General features: G+C 38.0%; 1 protein-coding gene across 3 annotated transcripts in view; it reads left to right on the plus strand.

The window, feature by feature from the left end:
- The window catches only part of LOC106934605 (semaphorin-6D-like), an 86,228-nt gene that overhangs the window by 17,311 nt on the left and 48,097 nt on the right, over nt 1-20,820 (plus strand). For all 3 annotated transcript variants that reach the window (XM_015014601.1, XM_015014602.1, XM_015014603.1), the window contains exons 2-12: nt 9,063-9,265; nt 9,640-9,754; nt 10,597-10,654; nt 12,889-12,945; nt 13,064-13,165; nt 17,110-17,200; nt 17,522-17,644; nt 18,555-18,643; nt 18,890-18,979; nt 19,405-19,532; nt 20,641-20,772. In XM_015014601.1, coding sequence (XP_014870087.1) covers nt 9,127-9,265; nt 9,640-9,754; nt 10,597-10,654; nt 12,889-12,945; nt 13,064-13,165; nt 17,110-17,200; nt 17,522-17,644; nt 18,555-18,643; nt 18,890-18,979; nt 19,405-19,532; nt 20,641-20,772 — 1,124 coding nt within the window. In that variant the 5' untranslated portion in view covers nt 9,063-9,126. The remainder of the gene's footprint in view (nt 1-9,062; nt 9,266-9,639; nt 9,755-10,596; nt 10,655-12,888; nt 12,946-13,063; nt 13,166-17,109; nt 17,201-17,521; nt 17,645-18,554; nt 18,644-18,889; nt 18,980-19,404; nt 19,533-20,640; nt 20,773-20,820) is intronic.

Here is a 20,820-nt window from a genome sequence, read left to right on the forward strand (position 1 = left end):
CACCGTGTTGGTGAGCCCTGCTTTAAAATAACTTTGACCTCAGAGCCTATCGCTTTTTGCAAGCTGTGCTTCTGACATTTGGCTGTTTGTTTTTAAACTTGATCACTTAATTATTCTGTAAAAATCTGACGATGCACTAAAAACCAGTATTTGAAGTTGAATTTAATCAGGAAACTTTGACTGTTTAATAAAGCTGTGATCCAATACTTTGGGTTGAATTGGGACATTTCTAATAAATATATTAAATGATGGTAATCATAGATCACATGCTGTTACATATATGCACTTGTAGCTCATTTGCTCATGTTGCTTATATTATGACAACTATTTATTTATTACTTTAAGCTTTAGTGAAGGTTAGCCTCACATTTGTCACATATTTTATTGTTGCTTTCAGCAATCTCCTTTTTTTTATTCGCCAGTTTTTACTCCAGAAGCAGCTATGAAGAGCCTCATCGAGGATTCTTTTGTAATTTAAATTTTCCATACAGAGATGATGGAAAACCACTGGACATGACGGTGAGAAGTCAAAATATAAATTGACCCAATATTTTAAGTATGGCAGTAAAGAATAGATTTACATAATTCTTATTTCCCCTTTGTTTCAAAGTCTTTTCAGCCACTGACAGCAGGTTGTTAAGGACCGTAGCTAATGGCTGCTCATGGTTTCCTGTGTAAGAATGAGATTCATTCATTATACTAATTCTGCTTCATCTTAAGAGATGACAGGTGGGCAGAGGAAGCCTCAGGTGTAGCTCAGGGAAAGGAAGAAACGTTAAGCCTTTAATGTTGTTTAAAAACTGCATCTTTTTTGTATCCAGCTTTTCAGCTTAGATGTAAAATATCTGATAATAAAGTTTATTTAGTTTTAAAGATAATTTTGTATTGGCTATCAACCGTGACCTCCAATAGTAATAATAATAATAAAAATGACAAAAAAAGGAAGTAATCTAAATGCATGCATGGTGAAACGATTTCACTGACTGAAATTTGGCCTTCTAGATTTTAGTGCTTATTCGAGACTGCACTGGTGTGTGCAACGTGTTTTTCTGCAGTAAAATGAGCAGTTAGGCAAGAGGTTAATTTCTACACCGTGCAAATTTGGTGTTTCAGATTGTCTGCATTCATGTTGGAATAAATACATGGGAAGGTAATTTTACCCCCAGCAAAATGGGAATATAAACATGCCACTGCAGTCACAAAAACACACTAATTGGCAGCCTGTCTCTTGAGGCGATGCATAATTGTTCTTACTGAGGCGGCTTTGTCTGAAAAATTATGGCAGAAATAACACACAAACTTCCTGAACAAGTTCATTTCTGGATATTTAGTTTGAGGCAAGTCATGTCTGTAAGGAGTTTTTTTTTTTTTTCAAAAAGGAATAGAGCATTACCATAAGATCATGTCAGAGGAATAATAAATGTGCTTTTCTCTGTCAGCTCTGAGTGCCTGTGTGTGTGTGTGTGTGTGTGTGTGTGTGTGTGTGTGTGTCAGCACCATGGATAGCTCCCTCCAACAAACGGTTTTCTTGCTTGGTTTTCACCAATTCTTAGTTTCCAAAGCGTAAAACTGGCACCATCTCATGCAGGCACATGTGGATCACTAAAGAATCAAAATGTTTTAAGCAACATGTCAAATCTTTTCTGCTTTCAATCTGATGAATAGCAAAACTCTGAGCTTTAGCATGAATAAAAAGTAAACTTTGCATGTTAATCAGGCCATATCACTGTTCGCTGACTTTCGACCACCATTTTCCACTGGCTCCATAAATGCCATTTACCTCTTAATCCTCAGACGGTGCTGGTCTTTGAATATCACCAGTTAGTTAATAAATCTTGCTCTGTAAGCTGTGTTTAAGTCTCATTTGCAACGCTGCTGCTGCTGATTAGTGATTGGCTGGCTGGGGTTTTGAAGCATTCAAACTCGATTAGATTGTGATGGTGATGACAGGGTAGCAGATGCTGACGTAGTGATTTGGGATCTGCTAAAGAAATAAAAATACAGCAGAGGGAGAATGACGCATTTCCTCAAAAACATGTTTTTAGTGATATAATTGTGCATCTCTCAGCTGTCTGTCTTGATGTGTAAACCTAAACCGGCTGTTTAAAAAAAACACAGTAAAGGTCTGGCAGCAGCACCAGTCCTGATGAAGCACTGCAACAGCTTTGAGGAAAACTATAAACTGGAATGTATTGATGGCAATACAGATTTTATGGTGAATGACAATAAAGTGTTGGCCTCAGTAACACATTACCGCAGTGATGGGCCACCACTTACTGAGAGATGTAGCCTTCCTGGGACATTTTGGGTGTGTTTGTGCTTTTATGCGTCTCCCAGTACTCAGCTGGATCTGCCAGAGGTTTCCTCTTGTTTAAAACAAAATTGCTGTTGCCTCTCTAGTTAAGACTGTGTTTTACTGAGTCGCATTAAATGTAATTGAACAGTAATATTGAGTAAATTAGAAAATGACTTCTGATGAGGCTTGTTTGTCAGATTAAAAAAAAAAAAATATATATATATATATATATATATATATATAAATAAAACTTTTAGGAACGTTTTAAACACGTACGTCATGAATTTAATGTAATATTCCAATCTTAAATGTATTTTTTCACCTAGTTATAAGTTAAAAATCATCATAGTTAAATTAAATATGAAAAAAATGCTCAAAACACCAGTGTGTGCAATTAATTGATATGTTTCACTTAATGAATTGAATTACTGAAGTGAATTATTTTTTTCAAATTATTTTCTTATTGAATGCCTGTAATTAAAGTTGAATTTTAATGTGATTGATTGATAAATTACATATTTCTACAAAGCATAACTAGATGATGATTTAAAGATAATATTAAGTATCTATTTGTGAACTGGTGCTACATGAGAAACTTGTGTGTGTGTGTGTGTGTGTATATATATAACATCCACTTATTGATTACTTTTGGGCTAATTGATGGAAAATCTTTAATTTATATTCCAGTATTGGATTTGACAAATGTTTTAATGTTTGAATGTAGCTTGCGTCCCCTTGTATTAGCAGAGAATATTTTTTATATTTATCCAAATTCATATTTTTGCATTTTGCCACTATCCAGGCCGTCCGTTTTCTGTGTTTTAGGTGCTACCTTTTAAATGCCAGCTCTCTGTTTTCCTCTGTTTTCACTTTTGAACCGAGACTAAACCTGCCATGAGCAAAACTGCTATGAGACGTCTTGATGCAGCTCCTGTCTGCTCCAAGATTCACAGATAATCTTTAACTGAATCATATAACCCAGAGGTCAACAGGACTGTGGTTTCATACAACTGACTGCAGTGGAAAGCTGGGAATACTGTGGAAAACCATAACTTTGAATAAAGACGATCCATACTGTGGATTGCCTCCGTCTAAAAGAACTGTCTGCCGTCTACAAGCAGCTGCCTTCAGTGCTGCTCTTCCCTTCAGCGCTGACTTGTTTGACTGATATGAATGAAAATCACTGCTGTCCTTCCAACTAGTCTGAATATGAAGCTTTGTGACGGCAGAGGAACTAAGAGTGAAATATGTCTAATCTACTTCTATATGAAATGCCAAAGCTGTACAAAGCTCTGCTTCTGCTGCAGGCAGAAAGATGGGTGGTAAAGAGTTAAACTTGTTCAGCTTAATGTCTTAACTCCCACAGGAAGCAGTGTTCTATTGATTAATCCTGTTGTAAATGTGCAATCGATCAAACTCTCTTCAGTGGGCGTACTACAGCAGCCAAACCAGATCAGATTTATGATCAAATCTCGATATTGGTCTTTTCTATAAATCACCGTACATCACTGCAGAGTCTGGCGCTCTTGTTTGAACCCTGTGTGGCACATTAGCTCTGCAGTTCAGATGACGGATCGCCGCTGCCAAATAGATGCTCATGTTCAGACTGCAGAAAACATGCAGCGAGGAGAAGGAGAACAAGATGTTTCAATTATCCAAATGGGTTACCGGTTGAGTGACAGGGAATGACAAAAGATTTTTTTAAAAAATGCTCAGCCTCAGTGTGACGTTCATCTTCTCTTTAAAGGAAGAAAACAAAGGTTGCTTAAAGCTTGACCCACCACATAAGAGATACTGGAAGAGCTGTGATTCTAGACTCTTACATCTTTATGAGAAATTAAAATGATTAAAACGGGAAAAGCCAAGAATCTCTTGGATTCTTCTGTTTTAAATGGGCTGCCAATGCGCTTATAGCATCACATTTTTCTCCAAACAAAAGGGCAAAAATGTTTGTTTTTTTAATCTGCTGGTAGGCAACCAGGGAGTCCTGTCAGTATGTGGCATTTATTCCTCCTGTTTAATTTCAACATTTGTTTGAAGATGCAAACTGGTTTGAGCCTGGGGCGGATTCATAATGAGGATAAGTAAGGCTGTATAAAATAAATTATATCATGCATGCTTCCAAGTTTACACCAAAGTCGTATCCTCCCTTCACTGCATTGCATCATGAAATTAACATATCCAGGAGTGAAACTGTGATGCACCTCTCCCTAGAGTTAGTTTATATTCTTGGAGGTTTGTGAGGAGAATCCTGACCAGATAACCATCTAAACTCAGCTGCTCCTTTTTATTTAAAGAAACTGGAGCTTCACCAGGTGCTCCCCAGAGGACGGCCCTCCTCACGCCATCTCTAGGTTCGAGTCTGCCCACCCCATGGAGGGAGGAAGCTTATTTGAGCCTCTTGCATCAAGGATTTAGTGTTTTCAGTCAAGAAAAAATCAGCTCATGACCTTCACTTAGGATTGGAACATGGACAGGATGGTAAATTGACAAAATAAAAATGAAGTCATGTGGTTCCTAGCTGGAACAGGGAGAAGGCAGGCTATTTAAACTGAACATTGTTTGTGCGCAGAGCTTTACCAAAGACATTAACCAGACAATACATTTGTTTTCTATAGAAGCTGAATATTTTTTTTTAAATTACATTACTCTGTTTTGATTACTTCTTGTGTTTCACATTAGTCTACAATTCAGAAAATAACTAAACACAAAACTGACTGTTCATCCAAACTCAAAATATTCAAAGAGCTGTCTATTAGGTAAGATGATTATTGCTAATAACCTCACCATAGAACCCCAATCTTCTAATAATTCCATACACTTAAATGTGCATCAGTCATTTAATGTCACTTAATATGTTACTACAGTGCAGACAAGTATTTATATTCGACTGTCTTCCCTTTACAAACAAGTCGAGGCTGTTGACTAACCTCTGTGTTTTAAATTTTCCATTTAAAAAATCTAAGTGCTAAAACGGCACAGTTAAAAAAAACAAAAAAAAACTGAGTGGCAGCACCTTGACGCAATTTTAATTGAATGATCTTTTTGTAGATTGTACATGAAAGCTAATCTTGAGAGGTGAATACAGAAGAGACCAATTTGGTTGCAGCATTTTGGATCCTCTGATGGATTTTAGGAATTATTTGCATTGCAGCAGCTCTGCTTGTTAAAATGGCATGAACTGGAGCAACTCTGAGCTTTCTGTGATATTATGCTAATGTTGGAACTGTAGCTGAAATAAGAAGCAATGCGGCAGAGACCTGTTCAATGTGTACATAAAAAAAAAAATCATTAAAGACTTTATGGTATAATTGCCACAGTAATGTATGCATGTCTGTCATGTACTTTATCTTTTACATTCAATCTTTTGCTAGTTTAACTCTTCATTACTTTTGGTTAATTTTGTCCAAGTTATGCAAGTTGCATGCCGTCTCTGAATTTGTTGACAAATCAACACAACCAAAGTGGCAGAGAGTGAAAACGGACATGAGCTCACATTTTATTGTAGACTCCAAATAAACATACAAACCTGGAGGTCATCGACACATTATAATGTCTCGACTGACCGGAAATTTTTCCATGCGTCCATCCCATGCAGCAGTACACATCCAGGTGTAAATTACATATGAGAAATGGGACGCAGCTTTAGGCAGAGCGAGGACTAAATGAAGCCAACTCTTCTCCAAGGTGAGCTCTGAGCTGTACAAGCGTGACTGACTGAGTGACTAGTCATTCATTAGTGCTCATACTTTGTCTCGGCCTCGTCTCGTTGAATGAGAATTGACATCAGGGCTGATTTAGCTTATAGCAACCAATTAATGATTTAAGGAATAAAACACACACGCAGTGACCTACATACTGATTGAGGAGGTTTTGTATTGAGAAATATGACTCGTCCCACAGAGAGCTTGGTCATAAATTAGCTGTTTACTACTTTTTTAAGCTAAATATGCAAGAAATCCTCCAAGTTTCTCTTTCACTAAATTACTTGGATGCATTTAGCATCACTCTGAGAGAGCAAAGGCTCCTAAGGACCAGTGATATTTATATTAAAGAGTATTTACGCGTTAGATGATTTCTTTGCAATTTGGAAATCTAAGTGCATCTTCCCTGGCAGCCAGAGTTTTTGAGAAGTCTTTGGAAACTATAAAGCTTGTATTTGCTAATGCTAATAACGATAATGCTAATTATTTTCACCAGTTGCACGGACGTACCAATGCTTAGCTTAAACTGAGGCCAACCTCTTTGATAAGATTTCATGTAACAGTAGATTTTAGGTTGCATAACACCAAATGGCAAAGGAGGACCAGAAGCAGTGTAGCATTGCTACATTGGACTTCACACATGTGAAGTGTAATCCTGCTGCAGTTGTTGCATGAAGTTCTCTTTTGAACTGTGAACATCATCTCAAAGGGTTAAAATCATTTTGATTAATAAAAAATAATTCAGATTCATTCATGCAAGACATGTGAGACCTATAAGACTGTTTCTATCTGTTCAAATTAAAATATGCTATAATTGCTAAAAAGCTGGTGGTGCAATTTGCACCTGCATGGCTGAAAATCACAAACGCAACTCAAGCAACAGGCATCAGGAGTCGAGTTTATTTAAGGACACCAACACAGATCATTAAAATGCAATGATGTGCAATACTGTGGACCAGACCTGGACACCACTAGTTAATGGTGCGCACCAGTGTCCACAATAAGCCCTAATTATGTGATGCGAGCAAGCAGACTAATTACTGCATTGGACTACATTTGACTTATGAGCAAATTAATACTTCATGGGCCAGATGGAATAAGCTCATCACTTTGCAGATGTAGAATGTGTAGTTTTAGCTGACTAATTTCTTTTCAAATTTAAAACTAATGAACTTTTTTTCCACAACAGATGGAACGCACGCTCCTTCTTCTTTTTAGAAGACTTTTTGTGGGAGTCATTTTTATTAGATATTATTGTTAAATGATTTTGTATCTGGGAGACTTGAATAAATAGGATTTTTTTCCTTGTATTTCAATCGTTTAAATTACTTCACAAAGCTATTGGGCTACTTTCTGTTTCCCAGCTTATATATCACAACATGGCCTCATTAGAAAGAAGGAAATCTACCAGTGATGACTGAAAGAGAATTCGCTAAATGGAATTGAGTCTAAAGCTGATTACTTAAATTGTCTCATGTATAAAACCAATAAAAAGCAGCTAGAGGGGTAAAAAAAGGGGAAGCGGCCTCTGCTAAACTGTCAAAAGGGAGAGTGAAAGATGATTATTACCACCAGCAGCTTGTTCAAACGCTGCGAAGCCACAAAGCTCCAGTACAAGATTCCCAGCAATCATCACATCACAGAAGCCGTTTTATCAAAGGTGCACGGCTTGAAACAAGATATCAGCGCGGCGCTGAGGGACTTTTCAAAGCAGGATCATTTTTACTGAGCAAAATGGCAAATTTCCACCATTACCGAGATAATCTTGGTCAATCTCATGGTTCTGGGGTGGAACTACCACGTTACTTCCCATTACCTACTTAATGTGTGTTTTCTGATGCTTTTGCCATTGTTGTTCTTCCCTCCTTTTCCCGTTCAACGCACACAGAATAAATCAAGTGGATGACATTAAGAATAGCTTGGGTCGTCTGTAGTTTGAGATGAAAAGTGAGCAAGAAAAGTGCAGACAACATGACTGACGGCGCTTTCAGATCAAAATGGAAAAGGACGCAAATGGGAGGAGAAAAAAAAACAAGTCGTTACTCCGACTGCTCATTTTTCTCCGTTTGTGCATTTCCTTTGAGGATAAGGAGAAAGTGTGGTTTTTTTTTCTTTGCCATGTCTGAGTTCACCTTTTTTTTTTCTTTTCATTTGTCACTTCATACGACAACAAATCAAGAGATTGAGGAGATGACACAAAGGTGATTGAAGAGGGGACGAGAGGGAAGCGTGTCACCTTCATGCTCTCCTCTGTCACTTTGGGTGACGATAAAAAAGGAAACAAGGAGTTGGAAAAAGTCAGACAGAAATGAATATTAGAGGAGCCAGAAATTCAGTGGTATGCAGTCGGCACAACATGAATGACGAGCAGGGACACATGAGAAAAAAGGTGACAATTATTCCAAATGTATAATAATAATGCATTTTGGAACAGAATTGATTAATAAAATAAGTGGGAAGCCAAGAAAACCTTGGTAATTCCACTAATTTATTTCTGTGGTATTACAGTTTATACGATGTGATAATCTGACCTTGCCTTGAGGTTCAGATGAGTGTTAATTACTTGCAGACAGAAATCAGAGCAAGTTAAAGGAGCTTTTTAAAATACAACTTTGGTTCAGAGGATTTCAACAGAAGCTGAAATAATTGAGGTCTTAACATTCGATTTTTGAAACGAGCAAAATCGAAATAAAAAAAGGAAACGCAGCTCAGCTGAAGTTATCTAAATAAACTTCCAGACTTCTGTTGTCTGCGCGACAAACGGCTCAACGCTTTGATTCTGTGAAAACACTGTGTGAAAATGATTGATCCGAGTCTCTGCTGATGAACCAGCTCCTTTAAAACGGTTTTCATCATGATGGAAGCGTTTCTGTGTGGCGACTCCAACATGCCATCAGTATGTTAATGCTTGTAAATGACTGCAGCTTTTGCACTGTGGTTGTATTGGTAAACGCAGGGCTAAATGCTAATTTCTTCTCATTTATAGCTACAGATGAAACCCATACCCTCAGGAGAGAAAGGAAGCTTCCCTTACCCTCCTTTCTTTCTCCGTCTACTCGCAGCGGATGTTCGCGATGACCCGCTGACACCGACCTCCTCCACCCTCCGTCATTCTCAAGGTCTCTCATGAAAATGGCCCCGACCGGCTGGCTGTGGCCGCTGCTGCTGACGGTCCTCAAGCTTCGTTTGTGTTTTCTGTCCGTGTCGGCCTCAACCACAGCCTTCCCCAAAGACCTGGAGCCACTCCATGTTGTCGGCTCGGAGCGTGAGTGAATCCCTCAGAGGCCGTGTTGGTCTTGATGACGAGTTGGCTCAGTACTAACTTTTGATGCTGCTAAATTTATCTGTATCTGGTTCATAGCTATGCCTTATTGATGTGGTCATATAACAATTTGCAATCACAAATAATTCATTTCAGAACAAAAATGGAAATCACTTGTGTCATACACTGTAAAAAAGACAAATAACCTTTTGATTTTTGTTTGATATTAAATCTGAATAAACTTTTCCTGTTTTAGATCAGCTAAAATTATAATAAATTTCCACTTGTTAAATACAAGAATGATGAAAAACTGTATTACTTTTTTTAAACTTCTCGTATTCAGAAGTTTATAAGTGACATTTCCAAATTGTTTGCAGAGTCGTACCAGTATCCAGGCTTTCAGGGTCTGCTGCAGGACAACGACACGCTGCGTCTGGGTCTGGACTTTCAGAGAATGTTGCGGATCAATCACATTCTTTACATCGCAGCAAGGTCAGTTAGTCAGAACTAAAGCAGTTGGCATCAATGCTAATTGCACTTGACTGTTGGTATTCCTGTACTGGATATCTATAGCCATAAAACGTTTCATTTTTTGTGCATCTTGATTGAAGTGTATCATTAAGGTAAAACAATGATGATTTGAGTACCCACCATAATAAAATGTTGACCTTTTTAATGGTTCAGTCAGTGCCTTTGGGCTCCAATGCTTCATTACATCATAATTTTAAGGGACATGACTTTACAAACGAGAATACACAGAGAAGTCGAACTAAATTACACAAACAGATTTTACTCAGTTTGTGCAATTTACCAAAAGCCATCAAGTGCAATTGACATTTAATATGTAGGACTCATAGTACACTCTGTCTCCATCTGTTCTGCCCAACTCAAAAAAAGTATTATAATTTAAGAGGTACACGGCATCCACAAGCCTCATCTAAAGTGCATCTTCCTGCTCACATGTAGTTACCGACTCAAGAAAAATAGAGCAAATGCAAATAGACAGAATGTAAGGTGCAGGATTGGAACACATTCAATAATCTAACATATTTATTCTCCGATTTTGATAAATATTCATATTCAGACATGATAAAGTAAAGGTAAAGTTTAAAACCAGTAAAAATACAAAGGGGGACCAAACATGCAAGTCCTATTATTATTATTATTACTACCACTAGAAGAGTTGGCAAACAATACTGGATTGGATGAAAACCAACCTTCCACATATAGAAGCATTTATTTGTGGTGCATCTGAAGCGGCACCTTCATCATAATTCAGTGAATCTGAGTGAGTGTGTGCGGTGAAGCCTGACTCTATGCTTTGAACTCTTCAGGGATCATGTGTTTGCTGTGAACCTCACAACGGCATCAGAGGAGTTTGTTCCACAGCTGGTGAGTAAATTTATACGATAAACAGTTTATTTTTGGATATGTTGCTTCAAGAGATCACAAACATGTGTGCATCGAGTATTCTTGATGTCAGAATTACTTTGACTGGGTACCTATATCTGCTTTGGGGCAGATACAGCTGTATTTCACCCTTTCTTGCTATATAATATAGCAAATATATATATCCTAGTTTGTGACTCAGTTTATATATATATATATTTTTTTCTGTATACAGCACTTTATGCATTTTTATTATGTGTATATTGGTCATTCAACAGAGTTTAACTGTTTTGAAAATCATTATTTTCTCCTTCAGTGTCAGTAAAAGATGTTGCAAAAATACTTAAAATAAGCTTTAAAAGACCTGAAGTTCTAAGAATAAGAAAGTTAGGAGCAACTTTATTTTGAAGTATATCCACTCTTGTAACAAGAAAACAAAAGAGAGCATCTACTCTGCTGCTAAGACATATTTTGTTTGGTGACAGGAATTGTTGTGAAAGAACAAAGTACACATAAGTGGAAGTTATGTTCAATTAAAGGAGATATTTAGTTGCTTTTACAAGTAAAGCTGAACTTTTATTTATTAAAAAAATAATAAAATGCAGACAAAGTCTAGATAATTCACATCATGGAAGCAAAACTGATATACTGATGTGTGCCAAGGACAGAGCCAGGTGGCACACCGCTTCTAACTCAACTGTGCTGAGCCCCATTTTTAAAAAATCTGTATTCACAGCAAGTTTCATAGTAACACTTTAAGGTTAATAATATATCCATGTATGCATCCATGCAATGATTAATAGACTTGTTCATTTCAGTGAACTTCATATATGCGTTTCTGCTTCATTCTGATTTTTTAGTCTTGCATAATGTTATCTCCCTCAGAGCAGCATTGGAGCTGACAGCTGACAATGCAGCAAAGAACCTTTTTCCTTATTGCACAATAGATCTATTAAATATCAGGGCGGCAAAACAAAACTAAAGCGGCTTGTAATATTTGAGGCAGCACAAAGGACAAGCTTCCTTTGATCTTCACACCTCCTCTTCATCAAAGGGAAAAGGTTACAGGGTGGCTTCTGACAGTAATAGGCCTTCTAGTGCATTGTGGGGGATGGTGGGCTCGCTGCAGCTCTTTGATGTGAGATGTTACACTCGTTACCAATGATTCGATCCCAGTGGTGCATCTGAGAACCGCGTGGCATCCTGCTCTGTAGCTCTGCACCGTTTGCTTCATAGAAATGCTTTCCTTCTTTATTTGGGAATTCTTGAGCTCCCTGTGTTTTTAAATGTTCACAATAACATGTTTGTTTTTGCTTCTCGGTGGGTTTAATTATAGTGAAACTCGTGCTTCTGGAGAAAAAAAAAGTTTGCCATGACTCGATTGGCAGTGTCACTACAATATCTTTTACTATTAAGAGAACAAAATCAGGAGAGCATAATCTCACTTTTACATTTATTTTTTTCTGGAAACCTCGTCATCAAATTTGTGCTTTCTTGAGCTAAAAGCATTTTGTCAGACAATCTCGTACAGATAAAGTTCAATTCGTCTTACTTTAAAACTGGAATATTTGACTCATAAATCTAACATTTACTGATCACAAGCATTTTATGTTCCAGAAAGGTCTACATTTCTCGCTCTTGCCTTCATTCACAAACGCAGGAATAAGTCAGACGGCACTGGATGGTGTGAGATATCATGAATTTAAGCATAAATGTCAGCATGACCTAACTGCTTTTAATTATGACTTCTTAAGATATATATTGGTTAAAAGGAGAGGAGTGTTATGTATTTTTCAGATGGAAAGTGATTTTTTTTAATAGCAGCATTAGAATTATGTTACCTTCAGTTGTTATAAAAATTAAGCTTTAAAGAAATTTGACTTGGCATTTTTAGTCCATCGCAGCATCTCACTGCATAGAGCCAGGAAAAACTCTAGTTTCTCTGTTACTTAATCTGGGATCTCAAACATATTATAAACTGCTGGAACAGTTCAGTTCAGAACCAATAACAGAAAAGTGGCAACACTTCTCTCTTGGAGTCTCCCAGCACCTACCTGAGCTGCAGCCTCCACAGCAGCTGATTGACCTGAAGTGTTTGCAGCTCTGCAGTCCCATATGACTCACCTTCCTCCTGCTCGTCAGTGCAGCTGCTTTTATTTCTAATCAACTGATTTCACCAGGCAAAGCTCCAGAGAAGGTCTGCTCCGTTATTGAGGTACGTGTGGCTTGTGTTTCAGAAGCTGACGTGGAGATCCAAAGACGTCAGCAAGTGTACAGTCAGGGGAAAGAACAGCGTGAGTTTTTTAATCTGTTTGACTTCTGTCTACATTTTCCAGGTGTTGCCTCCAACAATTACTCGCTACGGTTTATTTTCATAGGAAGGATATTTTCTAATATACGTTTGTGTTTCAGGATGAGTGCTATAACTACGTCAAAGTTCTGGTACCTCGAAACGATGAGACTTTGTTTGCTTGTGGTACCAATGCCTTCAACCCAACCTGCCGGAACTACAAGGTAAAACATTTTCCTCAGACATGAGCTCTTCCTCGTTAGGGCATTTGAAGAACCCCACAGGTGTTTCTTTTTTTTTTTCCCAGCACATTTTTATTCATTCTGTGAGAGCTCTTTCCCAGCTCAATAAATATTGATAGTTTCCAGGCTGAAATGGTGGGAAATAACTCCTGGGTGTTGGAAGGTCTTAAAAAATATTGAGTTATCAGAAAAGGCAAACAGAAATCCTGATAACTGTTTAATTTCATTCGTTTTCTAATGTTTATTTGGTTCAGTGATTGAAACGATTATGATTTAATAAATCCCAGACGAGTAGAAGTGGCATACCAAGCAGTGGTTTACAGTTGCATTAGCTTCCAATGTCTTGTAGGAAGTTGTATGTCGAATGTGTTAAGGTTGGATTATATTTCTCAAAAGCAGAAGGCAGATTACTGTAGCCTTTGCAGTAATAATCTCTTCATAAAACATACTAAATATCCATATGTAAAACTCCCAAACGAAATGGATCAAATCCGAAGCAAATATCCTGTAATTTACCTAATAGATTTAAAACACACTAAGAAGCATAGAGAGGGGTCTCGGAGCCCTCAAACAGAATTAAATTGCTAAAAAAGGATAAAACATTGTCACCTGGATTCCTACATTTATATTAGGTGTGTTAAAAAATGAGTGTATTTTATAGTATTTCCCCTTAAAGTGGATTGAATCTGAATCTGCCTTTACTTTATCCTCCCACCTTGTTCCATCACATTTGCTGTATAATGAACCTCTGTACTGACGGACTGCAGGCAGCTGGTGGAAAATAAGCAGATAAATGGAGGTGTGAGATAGTTTTAGCTCATCTCTTCACTTTCTGCAGGTGAATGTCAACTGAACCTTTGTCATAAGCTAATTTTTCAATAATTAATGCAAGCAAGCCTAAGAGGTTGAAGCTACTAACTAGGTTATAGCTTCTGATTACCAGATCGTCTTTTCTTCCTAAAACACTTACAGTAACTCATTTCAGAACAGCTTTTAAGAGTAACACTACTTTGTATTTTATTTCACAATCATGATCTCACACAGAGGAGTTTGATGAATTTTAAAGATCAGATTTTCTTCAGTGACAGTTTTGACAAAAGGTTAGTTAAAACACCTGCCTATTATTATTATTATTATTATTATTATTATTATTATTGTTTGCATTCTTATGGCTCTAGGTTCTAAAACAACCTAAAACTATGTTCCTTCCAACTAATAAACCAGGGCTTCTTTTTAAACCCTGATTTAAAAAGAAACCCTGGTTTCTTCTCCGCTTCGTTTTGCTGTAAATTGGTGTTAATTTATGTCATCTACCAGATGTGAAAATAAACGAATAATTAAGACAGGCTCTCTTTTGCATCTGTATTTTGAATAAAATAAATTAAATGCATGTTTTATAGTAACTTTAAGAAAGCTGCATTAATTTTTTGACAAAACATTACCTAAAGCAGGATAACATGTTCATAATTCAATTTTTTTTTTTTTTTTTGCTTAAATTAGAACTGACTTAACTAAAATCTTCAACAATGTTTTGCTCTTGCTAAGGATGTTAGTATGCAGAGATGTTACCTAAGGTGCTAGGCTAATAGTAGCATGTTTACATGCTAGCTTGCATCAATATAACTCGCTTATCATGCAACACATGCTGCAGTGTAATTCCAGTAAAGAATACACAGAAAAACCAGTTGCCTAATAAACTTAGGACTTTGCTTTTAACGTTAAAGAATTTAGCTTCTGGTGTTTCAGCTGCCATCTTTGGAGATGTCCTCCACACATGCAGCTCTAGGAGAAGAACAGGTCACATATGAAATGGATAGATGGGGAGCAGCAGCCGGTACTGTCTCTCTATTTCATCGTGAAATAGGGAAAAAAATCCCAAAGCATTTCTATCGTTCAGGAAAAGATTTGTTTGATCATAATTATATTCACTGCGTTTAAAGAGCTTTGCATGGTTAGAAAAATGGCTGGACTTTTTTATAAAGTGGCAATCTGGATAACGCTCCGGGTGCAACTTAATTTACAATTTTTCTATCGGCAACATGAATAGAGAGTTTAGATCAGTTGGGGCCTCATGAACCAAATTAGAAAGAATTCAAGTTCTAACTTTTTTTTTTTCTTTCTAACTTCACTTGATGAGTAAAAATCCAGCTGCGTCTGTCATCCGTATATTTTATTCCATTCTCTGTGTTAAAGCCCTCCAAGAGATTATTGTGGTTTTATTCTTTTTTCAGTCAGACCCATTCTGTTCACTTTACAAGCCCTGTTTGCCTCCCGTGTTTTAGATAATAAGCCGGAGATCTGTCTCAGGGACATGATGCCTTTGATTCTGACGGAGTTTCCCCTCACTCGTAATTGGCAGCCTCGTCAAAACCAAACAAACTTTCACAAATCCCACCATCCCAGTTGCCACTCAGGAGCCGCGGTTTCTTTTTTTACCCTTCCGCCGCAGTGCTGCAGGTTTGATTGACAGCTTATGACCCTGTTTAGCAGAAACTTCTTGGGCTTTGAAATCTCCTGTTGTGGAGGAGAAAAAAAAAACGTGTTCACCTGAAGAAAAGGAGCTTTGATTCCAGTTTGAAGCATTTGGCTCTAAAAGTAGACATTTGGAATTTGGAGAAACCGCAAAGTCATGTTTCTCTTGAATGATTTCAAAGCTTAGCTTGTATGTTTGACAGCTTTAAATTCTTATGCATTAAAATTTTGTAATTCTGGAAACATTGTGTTGTAAATTAGAGCAATTACAGTCTGCCAAGTCAACATTTAAGATATTCTTAGAGATAATTTTATATATTCTCTTTGTATTGAGGCCATGATGATCCAAAATCCCTTTAAGAGTTGTTTATGCAGGCCAGCAAGTCATTATAAATGTGGGCTCATATGGCCTGCCCTACTCTTGCAGAGGGCTTTTAATTCATCAACATCATTGTCTCCAAGCGCTGCAACAGCGGCAGACGATGAACAATAATACTGGTGGAAATTAGGGTCTATTTACTCTGTATGTGGCTGTTGAGGCGAGACTGTTGGAGATAAACACCAAAGAAAAAGGAAAAATGACATTAATTAAATATTGACTTGGGTTTTAGCTTAAATCCAGTTAATCTCCTGAGTTGGAAAGTTAGGAGACTGTAGAAATCCAAAAAGGAATTGTAAAGGTATGCACGAAAGGAACAAAGCCCTGCTCCGATTTTAAACAAGGAAGTATAATATCCGAGGGCTGGATTAGGAATTAAAACGGCAAAGTAGGTTGGCAGAAACGTCGGGGAGTTCAGCATTTGCAGCTCGAAACGGATTCAGCTCCCCAAGGGAGAAAATAGCAGACAGGTGTATTTATGAGGCTTCTCGGGAGGCGAAAGTCTCTCTGTTAGAGATTCAGCTAACGCACTCAGAAAGCTGCTGTCGGCTCGTCTGCCAGGGCGACGCTGAGATGATACCGAAGGGCCAGCCTGAATATTAGCAGCATAATTAACCAAATATATAAAACAGAACCTTATCCCAGGCACAAACGTGTCCTTTGTTCGCAAACGGATGTTGAGATTCCTGATGGATTTTTTGGGCTTTTTTCTGCAGTGTGTGCCAAATAACTGAGGGATTTGTTACCAAAGGAACTGTTTTGTCATGAATTTTAAACGGTGACCTTTTGTTTTTGAAATGCGCTCATCTGTGCCGTTACCGTCAGTCTCATTGCAGTATGGAAGGATGAAGCACAACATGTGTGAATTATTAGCACAGCAACACCAAGTGATTTGCAGCTGAACACTGACTGACGCTGGCAGATTATTTGCAGACATCATGTTCATATTTCTGCAAATTCTTTCCAAAAGGTCAAACCAAAACAGATGTTTTTATTATTTTAAAGTGTCTTGAGTTTCTTGGTTTGTTTTGGAGGCGGAGGGGCAGGAATGTGATTTTCTTTCTCTGGTGTTCAGATGACCTCCTTGGAGCAGGTTGGGGAGGAAGTGGTGGGTCAGGCTCGCTGTCCGTTCGAGTCCATTCAGTCCAATGTTGGATTGTTTGCTGGTAAGTTTCAGTAAACCAGGTGAAGGGATCTCTACAGGTTTACATGCACCAGTGCAACAAGTTTATCATAAAAACACTTCATATTTTCATCAATCATTCTGAAATGAAATGCAATCAATGTCATGAGAACTTTGATTTTATTCCTACTTACTGAATTTCTAATACTTCGACATGCAGCATCCCCAAGTTTTTGGTGGTAATTTAAACAAGTAAATAGTTAGACATAGAATGAAGCATTTATTTGTCTGGGACATTTAATTACCTGTAATAGATGGTGCTTTAAATCGTTTTTCTAATTTTATTCCGTCCTGTTGTTTGCAGGGGGAGATTTCTATTCGGCCACCATGACGGACTTTCTAGCAAGCGATGCTGTCATCTACAGAAGCCTGGGCGAGGGCCGGCCGGTACTCAGGACCGTCAAATATGACTCCAAATGGCTCAGAGGTATTTTGCAGAAACTTGACTTTGATCACTTCATGGCTGGAATCATCTTCACCATCGGCAGCGTTTTAGTTTTGATCTTTAATAACTTTTAGGCGCCACACCTTTCAGCAGCGCAGCCTGCAGCATGCATCGACTTAATACTACATTTAAAATCCGAGCTATTTTCTCTAATTTGAATACGTTTGCATCAGTATTAAAACCTTTAAAGATCTTTCACGGCTTTTAACAGAATAAATTGCAATGGTTACCAGTTGTGTGAAATATTCTTTGTAGTCAATGAGTCCCTAAAGTCTGTGACAGACTTCTACAGATGCTTTGTATGTTCCCTCGTGGTGTTGCAGATCTTCACAGCAGGCACATATGATGTAAACCTGCTGAAACCAAAGCTGAGCCTCTGATTTCATGTTGAGAAAAATTATTCTATTAAAACCTCAATGGAAAGCAAATGAAGGAAACGGGTTTGCTTTCAAAATACAACTTGTAATGTTAGTGTTTAGAGTGAGAAGTTTTAAATGCTTTGAAGCCCCAAAACTGTATTTTTGTGTTTATATAGGCAGATGTAATTGATCTTATAACTCAAAAGTGGTACGGCCACATTAGTATTGCCCCTTATTGGTCCACCTAATGGTGAAATAAATTAAAATTAGTGTTGCCCTGGTGGATTGCAGGAATAATAAATCTGTTGACTGTATAAGACGGACAGTAGGAGTCAACCCTTTTAATTTAAACTCCCAATATTTAGTTTTTTTGTTTTTTTTTCTGAAAAGGATTCTGGAAACCGTAGAATCAGCTTTTCCAACCTGATCATTCCAGGGATGATTTCAACAACAGAAACGAAGCTTAAACGTTAGAGAAAAATGCACCTTGAAAATAGATGAAACAGATGATTGTTGTTCTTTTCTCTCTGCAGAGCCTCATTTCCTGCATGCCATCGACTATGGTAACTATGTCTACTTTTTCCTGAGTGAGATCGCAGTGGAATATACAGCCTTGGGCAAGGTACGTGCATGTGTGAAAAGTCTCTTCCACAATGAAACAAGTTGGTTGAAACTTTTTAAAACCAGGAAACAGAAACGAACCCTAAAAGATGAGTTTATATTTCCATAAATCCTTTTTAAACAGTAGTTTGTTGTGTTTTTGTAATCCTGAAAGCAGTAAAACGTATTCTTTTAAAATGAATTTAAATGAGCTACGCACAATGTTTACTCGTCGTCATTTTTTTTTCCTTCTTTTTAATTTTCGCAGGTTGTGTTTTCTCGAGTCGCGCGTGTCTGTAAGAATGATAACGGAGGATCACCCAGAGTTCTGGATAGATACTGGACTTCCTTCCTGAAGGTGATTTTCTTGAGTGAAAGTTGCAGATGTGTCGATTTGATCTCAAGTATCTGATCAGAGTCAGGATGGAAGAATGCAGCTGTGTGCGTATAAATACAGTTATAAATAAGCTAGAATTGAACCTCATTGTGGCAGCATGTTGGAGTAGCTCTGATTTGTTCTTTGTAAAATTTCGTTCCTAATTTTTCTGGTTTTGGATGCAGTGCAGCTCGAAGGATTTTTTTTTTCTTTCTTTCTGTTTTACTTTTGGACAGCTTTTATGATGCATAACCATGGGAAAAGGACACCGTTTCATACCACAACGGTGTAAATATGCTAACGCTAGCCTAGCATGAGAGCAAACTGGAGTGGATGAAAACATCTAAGGTGACTGCAACACTTCCAAATATTTCCTGCCCATCTGTAAATCAGTTTGTCTTTGTCAGGCCCGGTTGAACTGTTCGGTTCCAGGAGACTCCTTCTTCTACTTCGATGTTCTTCAGTCTCTCACCAACGTGCTGCAGATCAACCAGAGGCCAGCAGTTGTTGGCGTGTTTACCACTCAGTCCAACAGGTGAGCTCACCAAGTATGTTAAGACATTTTGCAGGAAATAAGTTGCTTTGGTGAGAAAGCTCATGTGTTTGAGGTTTCTGTTAATTAGTAGTTTTAGTATGCGTGGCTGTCTTCAGTTGTAAAACTGGTTGTAGGGCATCCTCCTTTGAGCATAATTTTGGAAAGTGGACAGAAAATTAAGACACTTTTATCAAAGTGGAGAATTAATGAAAAAATATGCAGGAAAATGTTTTAGAAGACTGGTGCATGCGTTTTTTATTGCATCCCTCTTCCAAATGAAAGAAATTATATCAGTTTTAGTTGAATTAAAAAGTAAAGGTACTTTAGCTGTTAAGCAGGTCATTTGGAAAGGCAGGGCCTTTTTTAAATGTGTACATTTTGTTAGAAGGGATGTGTGTGGTTATTGTTGGAAAGCAAAGACGTTTCCTTCACTCGACATTTATGGAAATGAGGACATCATTTAAAAACTAGGAACGCGGTACCCAGGTTCTCACTCTCGGGACTTAAAGATTTCACAAAGAAATTGGGTCCCTGTTAAGATTTGGGTCAGGGATAATAACATGTCAAATGGGGTCTTCTCAGGTACAGCTTTACATGACTGTCTGCAAAATATATACAGGTTTTTCTTGGAATCTCTCTTCCCTTGCCATTTTCAATTAATTAATCCCCTTACCTCCTTTTTTTACTCTGTGCTCTTTCTTTTCCTTCCATTTTCAGAATACTCATAATAATCCATGAGGCTGACCTCATTAGTTGCAGCTTATTTTATAAAAATTGAGTTTACAAAGGCAAACGTGGCTCAGTGGGTGGAGTAGTCAGTCCAATATTGGATTTTGTTGCCGTTGTGGAAATATAAACTTTAAATTGCTAAATGGATCCTGGCGCGAGTCAGAAATGCTGCGTTTGTTGCTGGGCATCCTGGTGCGAGACAGTTGGGTTATTGCTAGGTTTTTGTGGCCGACTTGGGCCAACAGGTTGCCAAACAACAAACAAAACAAGCTCCCAGTTCAGAACCGGCACCAACAGACCCACGCAGACGAGGCACGTGACATAAGACAGAATGTTTCATGATGCATACCTGCTGTCATTACTTCCTGCGTCTCTCCAGCATCCCAGGCTCAGCAGTTTGTGCCTTTTACATGGACGACATCGAGAAAGTCTTCAACGGGAAGTTCAAAGAGCAGAGGACCAGTGACTCTTCCTGGACTCCAGTGCCAGACGAACAAGTTCCCAGACCAAGGTGAGCCTTTCTCTACAAGTCAGAGTAATCAGAAACTTTAATCTAGAC

Source organism: Poecilia latipinna, unplaced genomic scaffold (assembly GCF_001443285.1).
Source record: "Poecilia latipinna isolate Pla-1442-1.1 unplaced genomic scaffold, P_latipinna-1.0 Scaffold1833, whole genome shotgun sequence".
NCBI lineage: Eukaryota > Metazoa > Chordata > Actinopteri > Cyprinodontiformes > Poeciliidae > Poecilia > Poecilia latipinna.